At 38.8% G+C, this 15,935-nt stretch overlaps 1 protein-coding gene across 1 annotated transcript in view; it reads left to right on the top strand.

Moving 5' to 3' along the window:
- The window catches only part of LOC116948518 (uncharacterized), a 205,551-nt gene extending 192,224 nt beyond the window's left edge, over positions 1-13,327 (top strand). Inside the window, exons 22-31 of the mRNA XM_076072861.1 lie at positions 122-247; positions 437-554; positions 1,955-2,203; positions 3,245-3,321; positions 4,209-4,387; positions 4,948-5,003; positions 5,785-5,931; positions 7,179-7,243; positions 7,459-9,472; positions 9,941-13,327. Coding sequence (XP_075928976.1) covers positions 122-247; positions 437-554; positions 1,955-2,203; positions 3,245-3,321; positions 4,209-4,387; positions 4,948-5,003; positions 5,785-5,931; positions 7,179-7,243; positions 7,459-9,472; positions 9,941-10,038 — 3,129 coding nt within the window. The 3' untranslated portion in view covers positions 10,039-13,327. The remainder of the gene's footprint in view (positions 1-121; positions 248-436; positions 555-1,954; positions 2,204-3,244; positions 3,322-4,208; positions 4,388-4,947; positions 5,004-5,784; positions 5,932-7,178; positions 7,244-7,458; positions 9,473-9,940) is intronic.
- Positions 13,328-15,935: the final 2,608 nt, after the last annotated feature.

Below are 15,935 nucleotides of genomic sequence, written 5' to 3'. Positions count from 1 at the left end.
GGGACATCAGAAATTGGAAGGTAATCTCAAAACAATGGTTTATGAGGACTTATATAGTGTATTGTGTTTTATTAATTGCAGTTTAGTAATCAGAGGAGTCAATTTTTGTGTTTTTGCACAGTTTACAGGTGATCTGGGTGTGAAGATGAAGGATTTGTATGGGGCCTTCTGCAGTAAACAGAGTGAGTCTGTCAGTAATTTCAAAGAACTTCTGACCAAAGATAAGAAGATGCAGATTTTCGTGCGGGTACGTGCTGTCTTTGTGAAATTGAAATTCCACACGATATACACGAGTCACATGTATTGCATTTGAATAAACGTTGCTCATCTTACGTTTTGTAATTTAGTTTCAATTTAACATGGTTGATTATTGACCTAGGACATGACAAAACTACTGTGAGCTGACATGTTTGGCTGGCGACTGTGCCCCATGCAGAAGCAGAGTAAGAATCCACAAGTGCGGCGGAAGGGCTTCCTGGAGTGCGTGCTTCTCGTTACGCAGCGAATCACCAAGTACCCTCCACTCCTCGATCGTATTCTCAAGTACACAAAAGGTGCATGACTGTCACGTGATGACATCGAGGCTTGCCGACTTTTCCCATTTCCAAAATAATATACAAGTTGGGAACAGGTTGGTGGGGAGTAAGGCATGGAGAAATCTGTCGTAGTGCAAACATTTCACGGGGCAAACGTGCCAATAAACAGACTTTTGACATCTGGGTTGGAAGCATTGAGTGGACACTGTACGGCAAGGTTGAAAACCAGTAAATCTTATCATATGACCGGATGCTTGGCAACCCTGTATGAAAGAAGAAAATACAGAGATGCTAATATGTTACATTATAACCAGAACATCGCACAGGATACACTTTATTATTTAGAGGTGATGGTATACATGGTTGAAGCCATAATCTAGTTGTTGCAGAAGAGCAAAGCCGGGGAAGTAAATAACAAAGATGTGCATGTTAACATTTTGCCCCAGTGAAGTTTTAAGATTCCCATAATGTGACATTATTGCATTTTACAAAAGAGATTAATCGTATCGCAACTACTTTGGGAAGAATTGAAAGCAGCTGTAGTGGAGTGAGTGGCAGATGTTCTAGATCCTACAGTCAAAAATCCATCTGCATGGATAATTTTTTTTTTAGTCCTTTGTGCCTTACACAGAGCACGTGTGCCCTGCTCTATTCATTGCCCCATGTCCTGCTGTCATAGTTCATATTTGTTATGTAGCAAATTTGCAAACAAAGCTTACCTTTGTCATTTGGTGAAGATATCATGTGTGGTCATATGAAGAGGCCATATAGAAGCGGTACATGAAACCGCAATTGCGTTGGGAAATGTTGTACAGTCTCATCAGTTACGTGACTTGGTATGGACATGACACCCAGAGGCTTTGGAACGCCTTCCAGTTCAGAACGTTGCAGACTAAAATAAGTTTTCATCTTCCCTGTCGCGATATGTGGGAGAGAGTTGTCTGTGGATGGGGATGGAGGAAAGCATAGCAAGAAGAGAAATGTGTGGGGCGTTAGAGCAGTGTGGAGGAGATTACTTAGTTCAAGTGGATACAAGAATTTAAATTATGGACAACTGAAGTACTATTATTCCAGCATTTTCTTAACACTTGTAAAGCTCTGCTGGCTATGGTGATCCACAATATTAAAGGAGTGGTGGGTAGATTTGGGCGACACAGCCACTTAGAGGGCAATTAAGTGCCTGGAGGGACAGCATGGCCGTTAAGTGCCTGTCTAATTTGAGTGCTATCCCATTGCTCAAAATGAAATCGACCGAACAGGCATATACGTATTTAGGTAGCCTGTCCGGTTTACCCCACATTTTTTGTGAGGTTTTACTTATATAAAATTTACGAATTGAAGTTGTCATGCATAAAAATTTTTTTTTTTATCTACTTCATATGTAATTATTTTTCTCCATGCCCTGTTTTGTCTCACAGAGGGCATCTCGGAGCATATGCACCTGACACGTGCGGTGTCCTCGCTTCGTGCCATCCTGAGCAATGTGGATGAGCAGGTCAGCCAATACCGCAAGCAGCAGCGTCTAGAGGAGCTGGTTGGGCGCATCGAGGCCAAGGCGCACACAACCTTCAAGAGTGGCCTTCCCTTCAATCGCGATGACATGCTCACCAATGAGCTGATCCATGACGGACCACTGGTGGGAAAGATGGCTCCAGGCCGCACAAAAGGTACACTGACACTTCCTAACTTTAGGCTTGTATCTGTGTCGATTCACCGATTAAAAATATATTTACTCTTAGGATAAATGCCTAGATTAAATTATTTGCATTCGTTTATTTAATTGGGTCATGCAAACCCTGCAACCACTATCGGCAGCTCACTCACTCCGAGTAAAAATGATGTGTATTTCACTCGGATTCACACCACATCACGAATTAATTGGGTTGCAAAGGGAGAGTTATTACAGACGATTCCTGCTTTGTTACCAATCTGTGGTTGATTATTGTACGTTCTGTCCATTATAATACACCAGTTGTGGATAAAACAGATCTCGTATAATTTAAGGTGGTGCACAAAAAGTCATAAAACAGTGGTTTGTAGTACATGAACAGCATGAAACTTTGAAAATGTTATAATGTATTATTTTAGGCATTTTTACTTTGATGGTTACAATACTTTTGCAAATAATTTTCATGTAAAAAATAATTCACGGTTCAACTTTTGTCACCGAAGAAGCGGTTCATCCTTTCCCAGAGGGGGTGATCAGACCAATTGTGGACAGGATTAATCACATAATTATTAGCTCGTTGGATTGTGTCTCTGTAATGTGTAGGTTGCTTAAAATCATACTATATCTTAGTTTAATTTTCCTTTGGAATTACTCTTTTTTTTCTCTAATTGAATTGATTTCAAATATTGTTTTGTTTTTAGGTTTTATGTCTAGGCAGTTACATTTGCTGTATTTACTGTTGAACTGAGTTAACTGTAATCATTCTATTTCCATTGTTAAATTTGTATGATTTACAGTTTACATAAACTTAATTACATATTGGCTTGTATATATTTAAATGATTTGCATATTTATAGTGACTTTGAGCGTTTGTTTTTTTGTTTTGAATATTATTTAATGCTTTTCATCAGTTTATTAAAAGCTATTCTGGAAAGGGTGCTATATAAATCCTAAATAGAATTCTTCTCAAATCTCCACAGCAAAGGAGTTGGGTTTTCAATGGTCGCTTGCCTAATTAAAGTTCTTATGTCTCTTACAGATATCCATGCTGTGCTGCTGAAGGATTGCTTGATCTTCTTGCAAGAGAAAGACCAGAAATACGTCTTTGCGTCACTGGTACATACTGTTATAATGATGTTATTGTTGTGTATGTGCGTACCAGTGGCCGATTTAGCTCAATTTAGTACCTGGTTCAGTATGTAAAGATCACCACTCGGAAAACAAAGCCAACCTGTCGTGGTGCTGGCCACCCACCCACTTTTGCGCCATGCCGGCCTTCATAGGTGCTCACTAACAGCACTTGCCCCAAAAGTCTTGTTAAGGCTATATAGGGGATCTTGATCTCTGACTTTAAATGTGTTAATTGGGAGCAGTGGTTCTTTAACACCAACATTCAGTGTTACATTCTTGGTCATGCTTATTTGCAGTCAAACCTAATTCATAAAACTGGCTTAGGTCTTCTTCTTGAGTTATCTGCCTAAATAGAGGTTCTTGGCTGCAAGCCTTCTCCATCCAGTGTCAACTTGTGATTTTTTTTATTTCCCAAAACTTCTCACTTTGATCTCATCTCATGGACCTCCACGAGGTACTCAACCTATATTGAGTGCTCAGCATTAGCACCTGGGAATAAAACTTCTGAAATGGTGCTGGACCCACCATGCTCTCGTGTATAACCGTGCCATCCTTATATAAATATCACATCCATATGTTTGCTTCAGAATATATATTAATTTTAACACCATAAATCTTGCTTTGTATAAAGAGATGCAACTTTGACATACGATATATATTATAGCTCAGCATAGTTAATTGCACCGTTCGCGTTTGATTGATTCTTATGAGCCACAAATTCGTAGAAGTTGGCCAAGTGAGCTGTGCTGCATGACATAAAAATGTGCTTTGCACGTGCTTATACAATTTTCCAGTACATGTGTGTCTACAACACTGGTGTTGGGGGGATATCCTTGTGAACTCGCCAAGATATTTTGCCGTTAACTGCACAGGATCAAATGCCAGCGGCCATCTCTCTCCAAAAGCTGCTCGTGCGGCCAATGGCAAACCAAAGCTGTGGGCTCTTCCTCATCAACACAACACCTCCAGAACCTCGGATGTTTGAGGTTTTTGCCAACAAGCGGGATGTGAGAAACAAGTGGTACACTCTGCTACGGCAGGCTGTTGACAGGTGAGAACGACTGAAAAGGCATGACACACGTTAGTCAAGGGCCACGTCTTTGACAAAAAGAATACTGGCACAACACCAGTGTTGGGTGTCTGGGCGGAAAGGGTAGTGGTTAAAAATACCTTTGTGCAGCATGATGCATTCTTAATACAGGTTTTTTTGGGTTGTATCACATTAAAAAGGATGCATTCTCATGTATTTCAATGGACTGAAAGAAATATGTATTAGAACTTGCAATTGATGCTATGATACTGCCATCGTGTAATGGTTTATACACAGGACTTGCAATCTATAAGTCCCCATTCGATCTCCTGCTGTGGCAGCTGAAACAACGGACACGTTTCTTATATCCATCTTTCTGTCCACCGGCAGTATAAATGGGTACATCACAGTTAGTTGATCAGCAGGTCAATTAACCGATCAAATATCTGATCAGCATGGAAGAGAAGGCCAAATACCCTATAGTGAAGGACCTTAAACCAACAATGGCATGAGCATTTGCAGGGCTGCATATTTACCCTTTTAACTAAAAAAAACCCATTACAATTAATGCTTTTTTTCAGGTGCACTTTGAAGAGTAAAGATTATAACGCAGAAATGCCACCAAAAGACTTTCAAGGTAACATTTGACGTAGTCAACTTTTAATGCACACTATACATGTTTTATTTAAGCTTTAATGGTTAAACAACAAAATTATTTCTTACTCTTGACTGAAAATACATTTCCTTATCCACATAAACGAACATTACAGAGTTACTTAAAAATATGCGATCTAACATTTCAGATAGTGGTCATTGCCTTAAGTGAATTTATTAAGTTAATACACATCACCCCATTTCCCGTTGAGGTTATTAGTATTTGAATAAATCCTTGGTCATCCTATTAACCATATTTACAACTCTCAATTGAAACTACAGGGTGATCTAAAGGTTATCAACCATTTTAAAGAATTATAATTGGACTTAATTTTAAGCTGTATAAATGAAATGTTGGGCACATTCCTTATATATTTGAGTTTATTTAAACCGTCAAGATTTTAGTAATCCTTGGCAGCACATAACTGAAGGATTTAAAAATATCACACTTAATATGTTTATGAACACTTGAGACGCTCTCAAATCTCAGCATGATCAGTGTGAACATGTAGAAGAATGGCACTCAAGACAATATCATCATGTTACTAAGTATATGTGTGTGCATGAACAGTTATATTGACCTAACTCAAAATACTGACAATTCAATCTTGATGCTTGATATCTTTATGAACACCCTGTGTAAGATCTCTGCAAGAAGTCCAATTGACCAACAAGTAAAATATATCGTCGGTACAGAAAACTAAATAAAAAATGAAATTGTCTCAGGCTGCTGTGTATTACGTGTATGTCTGTATTTATTGCAGAGAGCATGGAACGCTTGGTGATGCAAGAGCGTGTGCCAGGTGAGAGGCCACGGTCCTGGGCGAAGGTGTCATCGCCAACTGAGGTCATGGGGGACAGCCGTGTGAGGCTGTCCTCTGACAACGAGGCGTTGAGGGGTAGAAATCCAGGTATTGGGCCTCTGCTGCTCTACATGCCACAAGCATCTTTTTCAGACGATACTTTTATTATGTATTGGCAGATCTATGCTGCTGTTGCAAGTTAAAAGTGACATGTGCGTGCATATAACCGTAACATGAAATTGCTTCTGTACCACGTACTGTATACACAATACAAAACATTAGAAGTGGAAGTGCATTAATTGAAAAGAAAACCACCTATCCATCTGTATATTGTATGCTGAACTTCTATCGCAACCATGTTTATTGGAGATCGTTATAGCTTGTTCTATTAGAAACTATGCGGCACAGAAGACACTGGTCTCATGCTCATCGGACTCATTATAAAACCACAGCAGAGACTGCATTTACAACAAAGCAACAATTAATAGTGTGTTGCTTGTGTGTATACAAATGATATAACTTTTTTAAACATACCACCCTAACCTTGCCAATTGTTTGACCATTTGAGACTCGGTGATAAGTGCTTGTATAATGATGCCAGCCCTGGTCTGTTATGTTGTAAAAGCTGGGAATGGCAAATGTTGACCTTTAATGTTGGCAAGAAATATTTTTCTTACAAAAAACGTTTTGTTTTTCTTTTATACTGCATATATCGCTACATAATACCTCTGATCTGATTCCACTAGTGCAGTTGCAACATGCTGAATGTAATTTGACATCGTGTTCAAAACCACTGGTCTTCCTCTGGTTCTGTAGTGTTACTGACCTGAAAGCATTTAATATTCACCTAATGTCAGCAAGCAAAGTCAATGAGCCACTGTGGTTTTGTGTTGTCATCCATTTATATTTATCGCAGAGGTGGTATACACCATCACGTTCTGTATGGCATGATGTAGAGTGCGTCATATCTCGATGTGCCAATAATTTCTCTGTCACCAATTTACCATGGACTGAATACATTTCATACTTGAAAGTGGCATTTTTACTGTCACAGAGGAAAATCTCCACCATAGCTGCAACAGCATGGGGAAAACAAAGTGTTTGTGTGCTGACAACCTTGTCTTTTAATTTTTACTATTAAAAGAATGTAATATATCTCTGAGTTGATTGATGAGGGAGTTGTGGATGAGCGACGTAATGTATATACAATATATGCACTTAAATGCAGAACAAATTTTCTTTGGCCACATTGCCAAGATATGAGAAACTCAATTTGATGTGATCGTTTATATTATATTTAGAATGTCTGTGTTCTATAAAAAAAAGTGTCTTAAAGTGTTTTATTCTCATTCTAGATCCAGTACCAACTGATACCAACACAAACCTATCTAAGGCCATGGAAAATCTTGAATATGAAGAGGTAACGTTCCTGATTTATTCATGAAGTAATCCTTTCTTTGTAATTAAATTTCTTCAGAACAGTTATAGATAATTCCAGTGTGTAAAAAAAGTACCCATTGGTCTTTTATCAGCTTCAGTCAAAAACGATTAAGCAATATCATCCTGTCAAATGATGTGTTCCATGCTTTGAACCTGACCTTGATCATCGATACTGTCTGTCGGTATCGTCTTTAGGATGTGGAGCTGATCGATTCGTACGTTCGTGGACCAAGTGATGGTTCAAATGATTTTCTGGCGGAGTCAATGGAGGAGCTTTCAAACAAAACCAAGAAGGAGCTTCTCCTTGGAGCCAGTAAGGATGCAACTTGGCAACAACTAGCCCAGGAAGACCAAGAAACAGTTGCAGGTTCAGCAGTTGAGGCAAAATTTAGAGAGGTGCCAAGTGACCCTGTATCTGATTACACTATACCATTACGCCCAACAGTAGATCAGAGCTCCCAAACGACTGATTCGGAAGAGACAAAGCAAGAAAATAGCTTCGATGTGTCTGAAGCATTCTTAAAAGAAAACTGGACTAAACTACAAAAAGAACAAAAAATACTTGATGAAGAAAAAGCAAAGGTTGAAGAAGAGAAAGTAAAACTGGCAAATAAATTAGAAAGATTGAGGCTGGAAGAGGCCAAAGTTGATCAGTTTGCTGTGGAACTGCAGGAGCAAAGGACATTGCTTGCTATTGAGAGGGAATGTATTCGGAATGAACGCACTGTGCTGGAGAAAAAAATAGCCAAGTTGAAAGAGGACCCTTCCTGTAAGGTGATACACTTTCTGGAAAAGAAGGCACTTGAGAGTGACAATACTGGTTGGCAACAAGATCTGATGAAACTTATTCATCGCCAATACAATCTTAAGGTGGTTACAAAAGATGAAGGTACAGAAAGTGACATGGATAATGGCAAAGGTGCCGAAAAAGAGGATAACAGTTCTATTATGATTTTTAATGTTGAAGAAAGTGAAGAAAAGCGTGAGGATGTCGATGTTGAAGAGAATACAGTGGAGACATGTCAGAATGAGAATCAGACAGAAGTAAGTAAAGATCCCGGTAAAGTAGAACAAGTAAGTGAACTAAAATTGGAAGTGGATGAAGATGCAATAGACATGTTTGAGATGGAATTGGCAGTAAATGAAGGAAAGAGTTTGGAATCAACTGACACACACACAGTAGAAATAGCCATATTAAAAGAGGATGCTATTGAAAATGACATGAAAGAAATTATTTTGGAAGGTGAAAGAGGCACCGAGTCTCAGCAACTCGAGTCAGAAGTAGAAAATGAAATAAAAAAGAACACGATTGCAGATCTTTTGATATTAGAACAGGAAACAGAGCCAGTGTCAAATTTATTGCGGCACGTAAGTGAGAAGGTGGCTGCAGAAAATGGATGTGGAGATTCTGCTGGAATGTGTGCAGAATATGCAGCAGAAACTGAATGTGATCAGATGTTGTGTGCACAAGTAACAGAAGACACTACGAGTGAGGTTTTGTCAGCAGAGGTATTTGAGCTTGAAATTGAGTCTTCAGTAAAAAAACAGGAAGTGACCAGAAGCACATTCCGCCCAGATGGCTTTTTAAAAAAGAGAAATTCAGAAATACGTGGTAAAGGGTCACAGTCAAGTGATCAGACCTGTGATCAGCTAAATGAGGAGGAAGGGCAAATAAACAGAGATGCAGAAGAGCTGGAGACACACACGGAAGATCATAGTTTGTTCAATCCTGAGGAAGAATTGCTTCAGGACTTTGAGTCTTGTCAACCTACTATGCCAGAAGCGCATTGTCAGCCTACAATAAAAGCTGAACTTGATATATTCGGCGACTCAACCTCTGACGCCATGCATGAAACTGTCACAGAAGACATCAGTGTGAACACTAAAGAGACGAAGGAAAATCTGTCTGACTTTGACACCATTGAGACAGACCAGGATGACAGGAATAATCAGTCGTCAGAAGCTTCAGAAAGTCTGGTAGTTGAAGAAAAAGGGTCTGATGTCGACAATTGTACGATTGCGAGTAAAAACAAAGACGCCACGGAATCAGCAGGAGTACGGCCAACAGACCAAGGTGATGAATCGAACATATCTGTGACTCTGAACCAAAGTGAACAAACAGAGCTTGAGCCTCGTGCTGCGGATATATCACCAGTTGATGGTGATTTTGTAAAAGGGTTGGTGGATCAGGATGGAATGTACTGTACAGGTAAGCACACTGCTAGACATTTGTATTATTATGTAAAAAAACAAATTTTTAATTGATATATAATCTTGTTGAGACAATGATGTTCCTCTCTTGCACGTCTTTTTTCACGCGTAAATATTGCTGGGAACCACTTAGAATGTTCAATGTTTGCGACAAGTGCTGTTGCCAATGTCATCATTGATATTGCTTACATTTAACCAGGTAGCCTTTTGTGACCAATATGATTCATAGTTGATTTGTTGGGTCTGATTTGTACGAATAAAATGCAGGCATTAACGTTGCCTTCTAACTTCTAACAAAAATCGTTAGGCTCCATTCCATTGCCTGTGATATTGGTCATTGCATTTGTGTAATTAAATGAATATATTTAAAATAATCATGTCATACATGAAACAATGGGTGTATTATATATTGAGAGTGATGTTGAAAAGCATGCTGTTAATTGCCCTTGTTGTCACCTGTTTTCAGATGCAGAAAGTCCAAGTGCAGATTCAGTCGTTGCTGAACTGGCACAGAGTTTGGATCACCTTTCCCTCCTAGATTGTAGCCAACAGACATACCTTTAGAAACATTGCCTGCTTGACAATGATATTGGGTTTCACAAGTTATATGCATATAGTTTCCAGCCTTATCCTATACCCATCTGTGCATTTTTATATTAACTTGCCATGTTTATTCTACATCACATGCAACATATGTTATGGGGTGACTTATGTCAAGTCTGTTGACTGCATTTGTTCTTTTGATGAACACGTTTGTATTTTTTAGAAATATTAATGATATATGTAAAAACTTAAAATGTTGTTTTTAAATGCTGTACTATACACTTCCCATCATATAACACTGTGGTAAGATGTTTTGAGTCCTAAAAAAATAATCAAATAATTTTGGTTACTCTATGGAATCAATTACAACTAGCGGTGATAGACTTGTTGGTTTGCACTCGTAAGATGCACTTGTTTGTAAGAAATATGTATGAAAGAAATATGAATGGTTGAAGCATGATATGTAAATCCACAGAAAAGTAATTACTTGAGGGGCTTTAGAAGTAATGGATAACTTGTACAAACACTAGATCAAATGTTTTGTTACATAATACAGATTAGTGTGGAGTTGATTTATGGAAATGTTTGGGGTTTTTTTTTGCTTTTGAGGGTAATTGCAGACAGCATCTCTATATTAAAACGATTACTGGTGTTGCACACCATTATCTCCCATTTAAAATTAAGATTTTGTACAAACAGTATGAAATAGTAATGTGGACAAAACAGCAATAATTAATGTATTATTGTTGATGGGACATAAGAGCCAGCGGTCTGTTCTGGTACTGAAAATCACTTCAGTACCATTGCATTCTGTGTAATTGGATACTGTAATTGCTTGTGGTTTTGTATGTACATTGATAATGTCTGAGGTCTTGGACATATTGTCTTGTACAAAACATGTATAAACGCCTTTTCATCCCATGTTTTATATTTTGTAAAAATGAAAAATTCTTTATATGACAAACCACTTTATTGTCTTTTTTAAGTATTTTTGTTGAGTATTTATATAATTTTTGCTTAATTTTTCTCACATACCAAGTAATTTTTCTGGGTAAAGTTTGAAACTATCAATCTGAAGTGTCTTGCAATTCTACACGTTCCTTTCGAGTTATAATTTCACAACATGAAACCATAACATTCTTAAGGATACACAGTGAATTAGCATAGGGTAAGTAATATATAAACGGATAATACAAAGCAATACAGCTTATCCATTTTTCTTAAATCTTAAAGCTCAAAACAGATTTTCAGAGGATATTCTTTAAACCAATATTTCAAGGCTATGCAGAGATCATTCAGTTACAATTCATTAATGACAACAGCTCTGTTAATTTTGATTTAAAGCTTTCGTGACTGCAGGGATTCATATTCTTGGTTCTTTCGCTAAAGTAACACAGAAGGGAAATGTGACTTTACCGAAAGAACCAAGAATATGAAGCTCTGTTAATGTAGGTCTTTCTGTACAAATATATGAGCTGTTGCACGGCTACTGGTTTGTTGGATTCTATTATATTTTATACGGAATGTACACTGATGCCGTGTTAATGTACACCAACAGTATACCATCTTCCATTGAAACGTAACACTGAATTATATTCTATGCATTTCCAGAAATGGCGAGTTGGGATCATTGGCTCCAACGGGTAACTAAAAATTACACATGGAACTTAAATCCAATTATCCAATACATAACGACCATACATATGTTGCTTGCTGAGAAGTAACTCATTTGGTGGAGCAGCAATTCTCCATGTATCATGAACTTAAATCTGGCCAGGTCAATATCTTATCAATCTGAGCTCATTACAAATTATTACCATTTGGAGGGAAACTCATACGTTGCAGTTCAACATACATAATGTGCCCTGACATGGAAACAGTTTCCCCGCATATGGCTTGGAGCCATAGTTAAGATGAGCATCACCAACATTTCTCCAGAACTTGGGGGTAATGTTGACTTCTAATACAGTGTCACTTAGCTATAGTTGCCAACTTAGTTTGATGGAAACTGCAAAACCTTGCAGTAACAGTTATCAGGGATTATGCATAAACATCACACCAATGGAAAGTGTATCGAATCATTGCTGAGTTTTAGGATATAATTAGTTTTTACTCATTGATGGTGCTGTGCAATTGCCTCTGTGCTTTTTGGACTTTTCTCCGTGTGACTCCTTTTTTAAAGTTCAAGGACACTTCATCTCATATCTTCAGCCGATCAACATTTATTTAAATTAATCTACATTGGAGACTCAAAACTCTCAGGCAAAAAGAAAAATACCAAATGAAAACATGTTTTTGCACACATCACTATCTTAATAAAAAATTTTTTAAAAAGCTTGTCCAATATTTTCAACAGACCTAAAATTGTTTACATATGAAAACTGTATTTAGTTAAAGCTAAACTTAAATTAGTGTTTATATTACATTAAAGTCTAACAGATTTCATAATATTGTACAGTAAACATGTATGATAATGTAACTCCCCTTTTCTAGTGACTGCATGGTTTTCCTCATGATGCCTATTGACTTGATTTGAAGCTTTCGTGACTGCAGGAATCCATACTCTCTGGTTCTTTCGGTAAAGTCACGTAGATAGAAAAAATAATACAATAAAAGAAAACACGACGTTTCGGGTCGCAACACAAGCGTCCCCACAAACCCTCCCCCCCTCTCCCCTGCGAACTCCCACAGCCAAACTCCTTCCCCCCCTTACCTCCCGTGCCTATATAAAGCCACAACAGCAGATCATTTTTCCACACCTGAAGACGGACGCTTGTGTTGTGACCGAAGCCTATTTTTTTCTTATCTACGTGACTTTTTACCGAAAGATCCAGAGAGTATCCCTATTGACTGTTGATGCTGTTTAGACTTGTGGCAGAAGGGGCATCAGCACTTTCCATACATAAAGTACTGTAACAGAGTAATTCCCTGCTGGCCAGGTAATACACGTTCTGTCATTGAACTCCCACTCAAGTCGTTGAAGCTGTGTGGGTACATGTGTAAGGTCATGCAAATCCTAGTGTCCAATCATGGGCGTTTCTGACGTTGATCTTGAGCAGTGCAAGTGGTTAATCAACCACGAGTTGATTTTTGGATTATTCCAAATCATTAAACAACTAAAAACTTGCCACTAATGTGTCATGCACTGTATGTAGATGTAGTTATCAGCAATGTACGTATTCTGTTAAATAACTGATCACTCGTGAAATATCCTCTGTTAAGTGCCTCTGTGCTCTTTGTCACAGACTCTTTGCTGTGTAACAAGTGAACATGGGTGTTCAAATAAAGTACATTTTGGAACGAAAAATAATCCTACTTTTACATGTACTTTGCACAGTATGTTCTGGTAATTGCAGCACTCATGAATGGCATAGTTGCAAGGTGGCTTAATTACGTAGACGTTACATTTTGTACTCTATTAAAGTGTTTACATATGTTACAACACACATTAAATATATTCCTTGACATCGTTTTAAGAACGAAATATCTGTTTTAAAATTGACTTTATCGACATGTCCTCGTGAAGCACGTACACCATCCTAAAACAATATCTGCCAATAGCCATTTTATCACGAGATAATAGTGAATAGTCAAAGAGCAAAAGTTCAAACTATTCCAATGAGGCAGGTTTCATGAATGTGAAATGAAAAATAGATTACTTAATCTTGGTTTTGCATTAAAACGTCAGTCAAGTCTGTTGCAGTAGTTTATATTTCTTCACGTATAAATGGCTACGACTGTGCGATATAAAGGATAGACACTCACGGCAGCCTCACAGACGTGAAACTCACGTGTGGGATATTGTTCAATAAAATGTAAATTGATCCAATCATGCAGGAAAATATTCACTACTTACGTGGTCAAAGCTAATTAGAGTTCTAAAAAAAAAACTCATCCAAACGTGTTGCAGTCACCCACGAGCACCCATTAGATCACATACCCAAATGCAATGTGGGTAATGGATGAGGACGCACAGTATATTTGGTAGAGACGAGCCTTCTGTCCCATCCAAAGGCATCCAATTGATTCCTAATTACACCCACATCTAGACGGTGAGTTTGCGGCATCTGTTATGGGTAGAACTGCTGAGATGTCACTGCTAATACCCAGGGTTTAAATCCCAGAAACTTCCATAACTAAACTGGGTACTCAAATGTAATTAACTGATCGTCTCAGCCCAATCACCATTCCTTAAAAACACATTAAAACGGGTTGGCACTTAATTTTGGTCAGGTGGAGCTCTGAGAATTAAAAATATAACTTTGACTTCCATACGAGGATAATTTCTGTAGCAGGGAAAGTGCTGTACCTATTTATTTTATTTTACCAGGTAAGGCCCACCGAGCAATAGGGCAGTCGATTTACGAAAACAATTAGTTCCTGAGACCCGTTTGTAAGTTGGAACAGTAATGTACCGTATTTAAATGCCCATACAGTGTTATGAAATGTGTTAGTTCAACAAAACAGGGAAACGCAAATATTAAGAAATATTGTACATTTGCATGTGACACTAAAAATATAGTAAAACAAAAAGTAAAGAGATTTTTTTTTTACTTTCGCTTACCTGATGCTGGCTTGTCAGAAGGGGCGCAATAAGTAACCACAATTGCACACACGGGACACGTGCGGACGGACGCAAAGACACGGACGCAAAGACAAGGCACACAGGGCACACAGACACTAACAACGATCCACCTTGCAGCATTCACAGACTTATGGGGCAAGTGTTGTTAGCGAGCAGCGCCTATGAAGGCCGGCAGGGAACACGAGGGGATGAGTGGCCAGCACCACGCCCGGCTGCCTTTGTCCCCCCAGTGGCGATATTTACACACCCCACCAGGTACTCATTTGAGACCGAGTCAACCTAGGGGAAGCGCAGGACCCATTCAGATAATCGTCTGTTGGTCGTGAGCGCGCTAACCGACACACTACTACTACTCACACTTTCACACAAATACTCATTACACTTCAAGGATATCTTAACAAAAGTTCAGCGGTTCAGTTTGCAAGTGTGAGTTTGCGTTTTAAGTCAATAAAAAAATATATTTCATGGAAGCTGGTTCGTAAGTGCGAGTGTTTGTAAGTCAGGTGTTCGATGACCTGTATAGCTCTTTTTCAGAGGCGACCAAGCCACAAATGAAAGCTCAACGAAGTGGCTTATGTGGAAATTTATAGCAACCAAATACTTTAAAAGCATATTTCTAAATGTAAAGGGAAAAAAAACGGAGGACTCGCAGAAAAATGACACCAGGGAGAGACACGCAAAGTCTAAATTTACGGGCAGGGGTCGGGATCGAAGCCACGACCTGTATACCAGGCGAGGTAGTTAATATATCACCACCGTAGCTTCTGTTAACATTTGTGGACCAGCCATATCAGAGGTAGTTCGTGATATCCACTTCTGTGGCTCAATCTTTAACAACGGGTGAAGTTTTGCTCTGCAAGAGGTCCAAACGCATACTTTGGTGGCATGACACCGATAGCACAAGATACAATTGGGGGGGGGGGGATAAATATAATGTAAATCGTATACTCTGCTTATGAAAAAAACATGAGCAACTATGTGGATTATTCCCTATGGCCAATGAATAATAAATGTTAATTTCTAATTGATTTAGCCATTCAGTTGCTTTGTCTGAGAGTTGGTGATTTGCAGACACCTGGGGCAATTTTATGGAAGGGTTGACCCTGAGAAGGACGTTTTTGATGGCCTCAACAGTTGCTCCTCTTACAGGAAGGTCGATGATTGACGTTCGGTCACCGTTTTGATGACATGCGATGAGGTTTTTGCACTTAACAGGGAGGGGCTGTGAATAGTCAGTGCCATCTTCCACCCCTATAAGTAATGATTAACCTTGCCACAGGCTCTCCGACAGGCTGGTTCTCCTCTCCGTCGTGTCAACATGTGGGTCGGTCAC

This window comes from Petromyzon marinus, chromosome 1 (genome assembly GCF_048934315.1).
Source record: "Petromyzon marinus isolate PM22_M1 ecotype Great Lakes invasive population chromosome 1, UKy_Petmar_22M1.pri1.0, whole genome shotgun sequence".
NCBI classification, from domain to species: Eukaryota; Metazoa; Chordata; class Hyperoartia; order Petromyzontiformes; family Petromyzontidae; genus Petromyzon; species Petromyzon marinus.
This window is presented reverse-complemented; position numbering and strand designations above follow the sequence as displayed.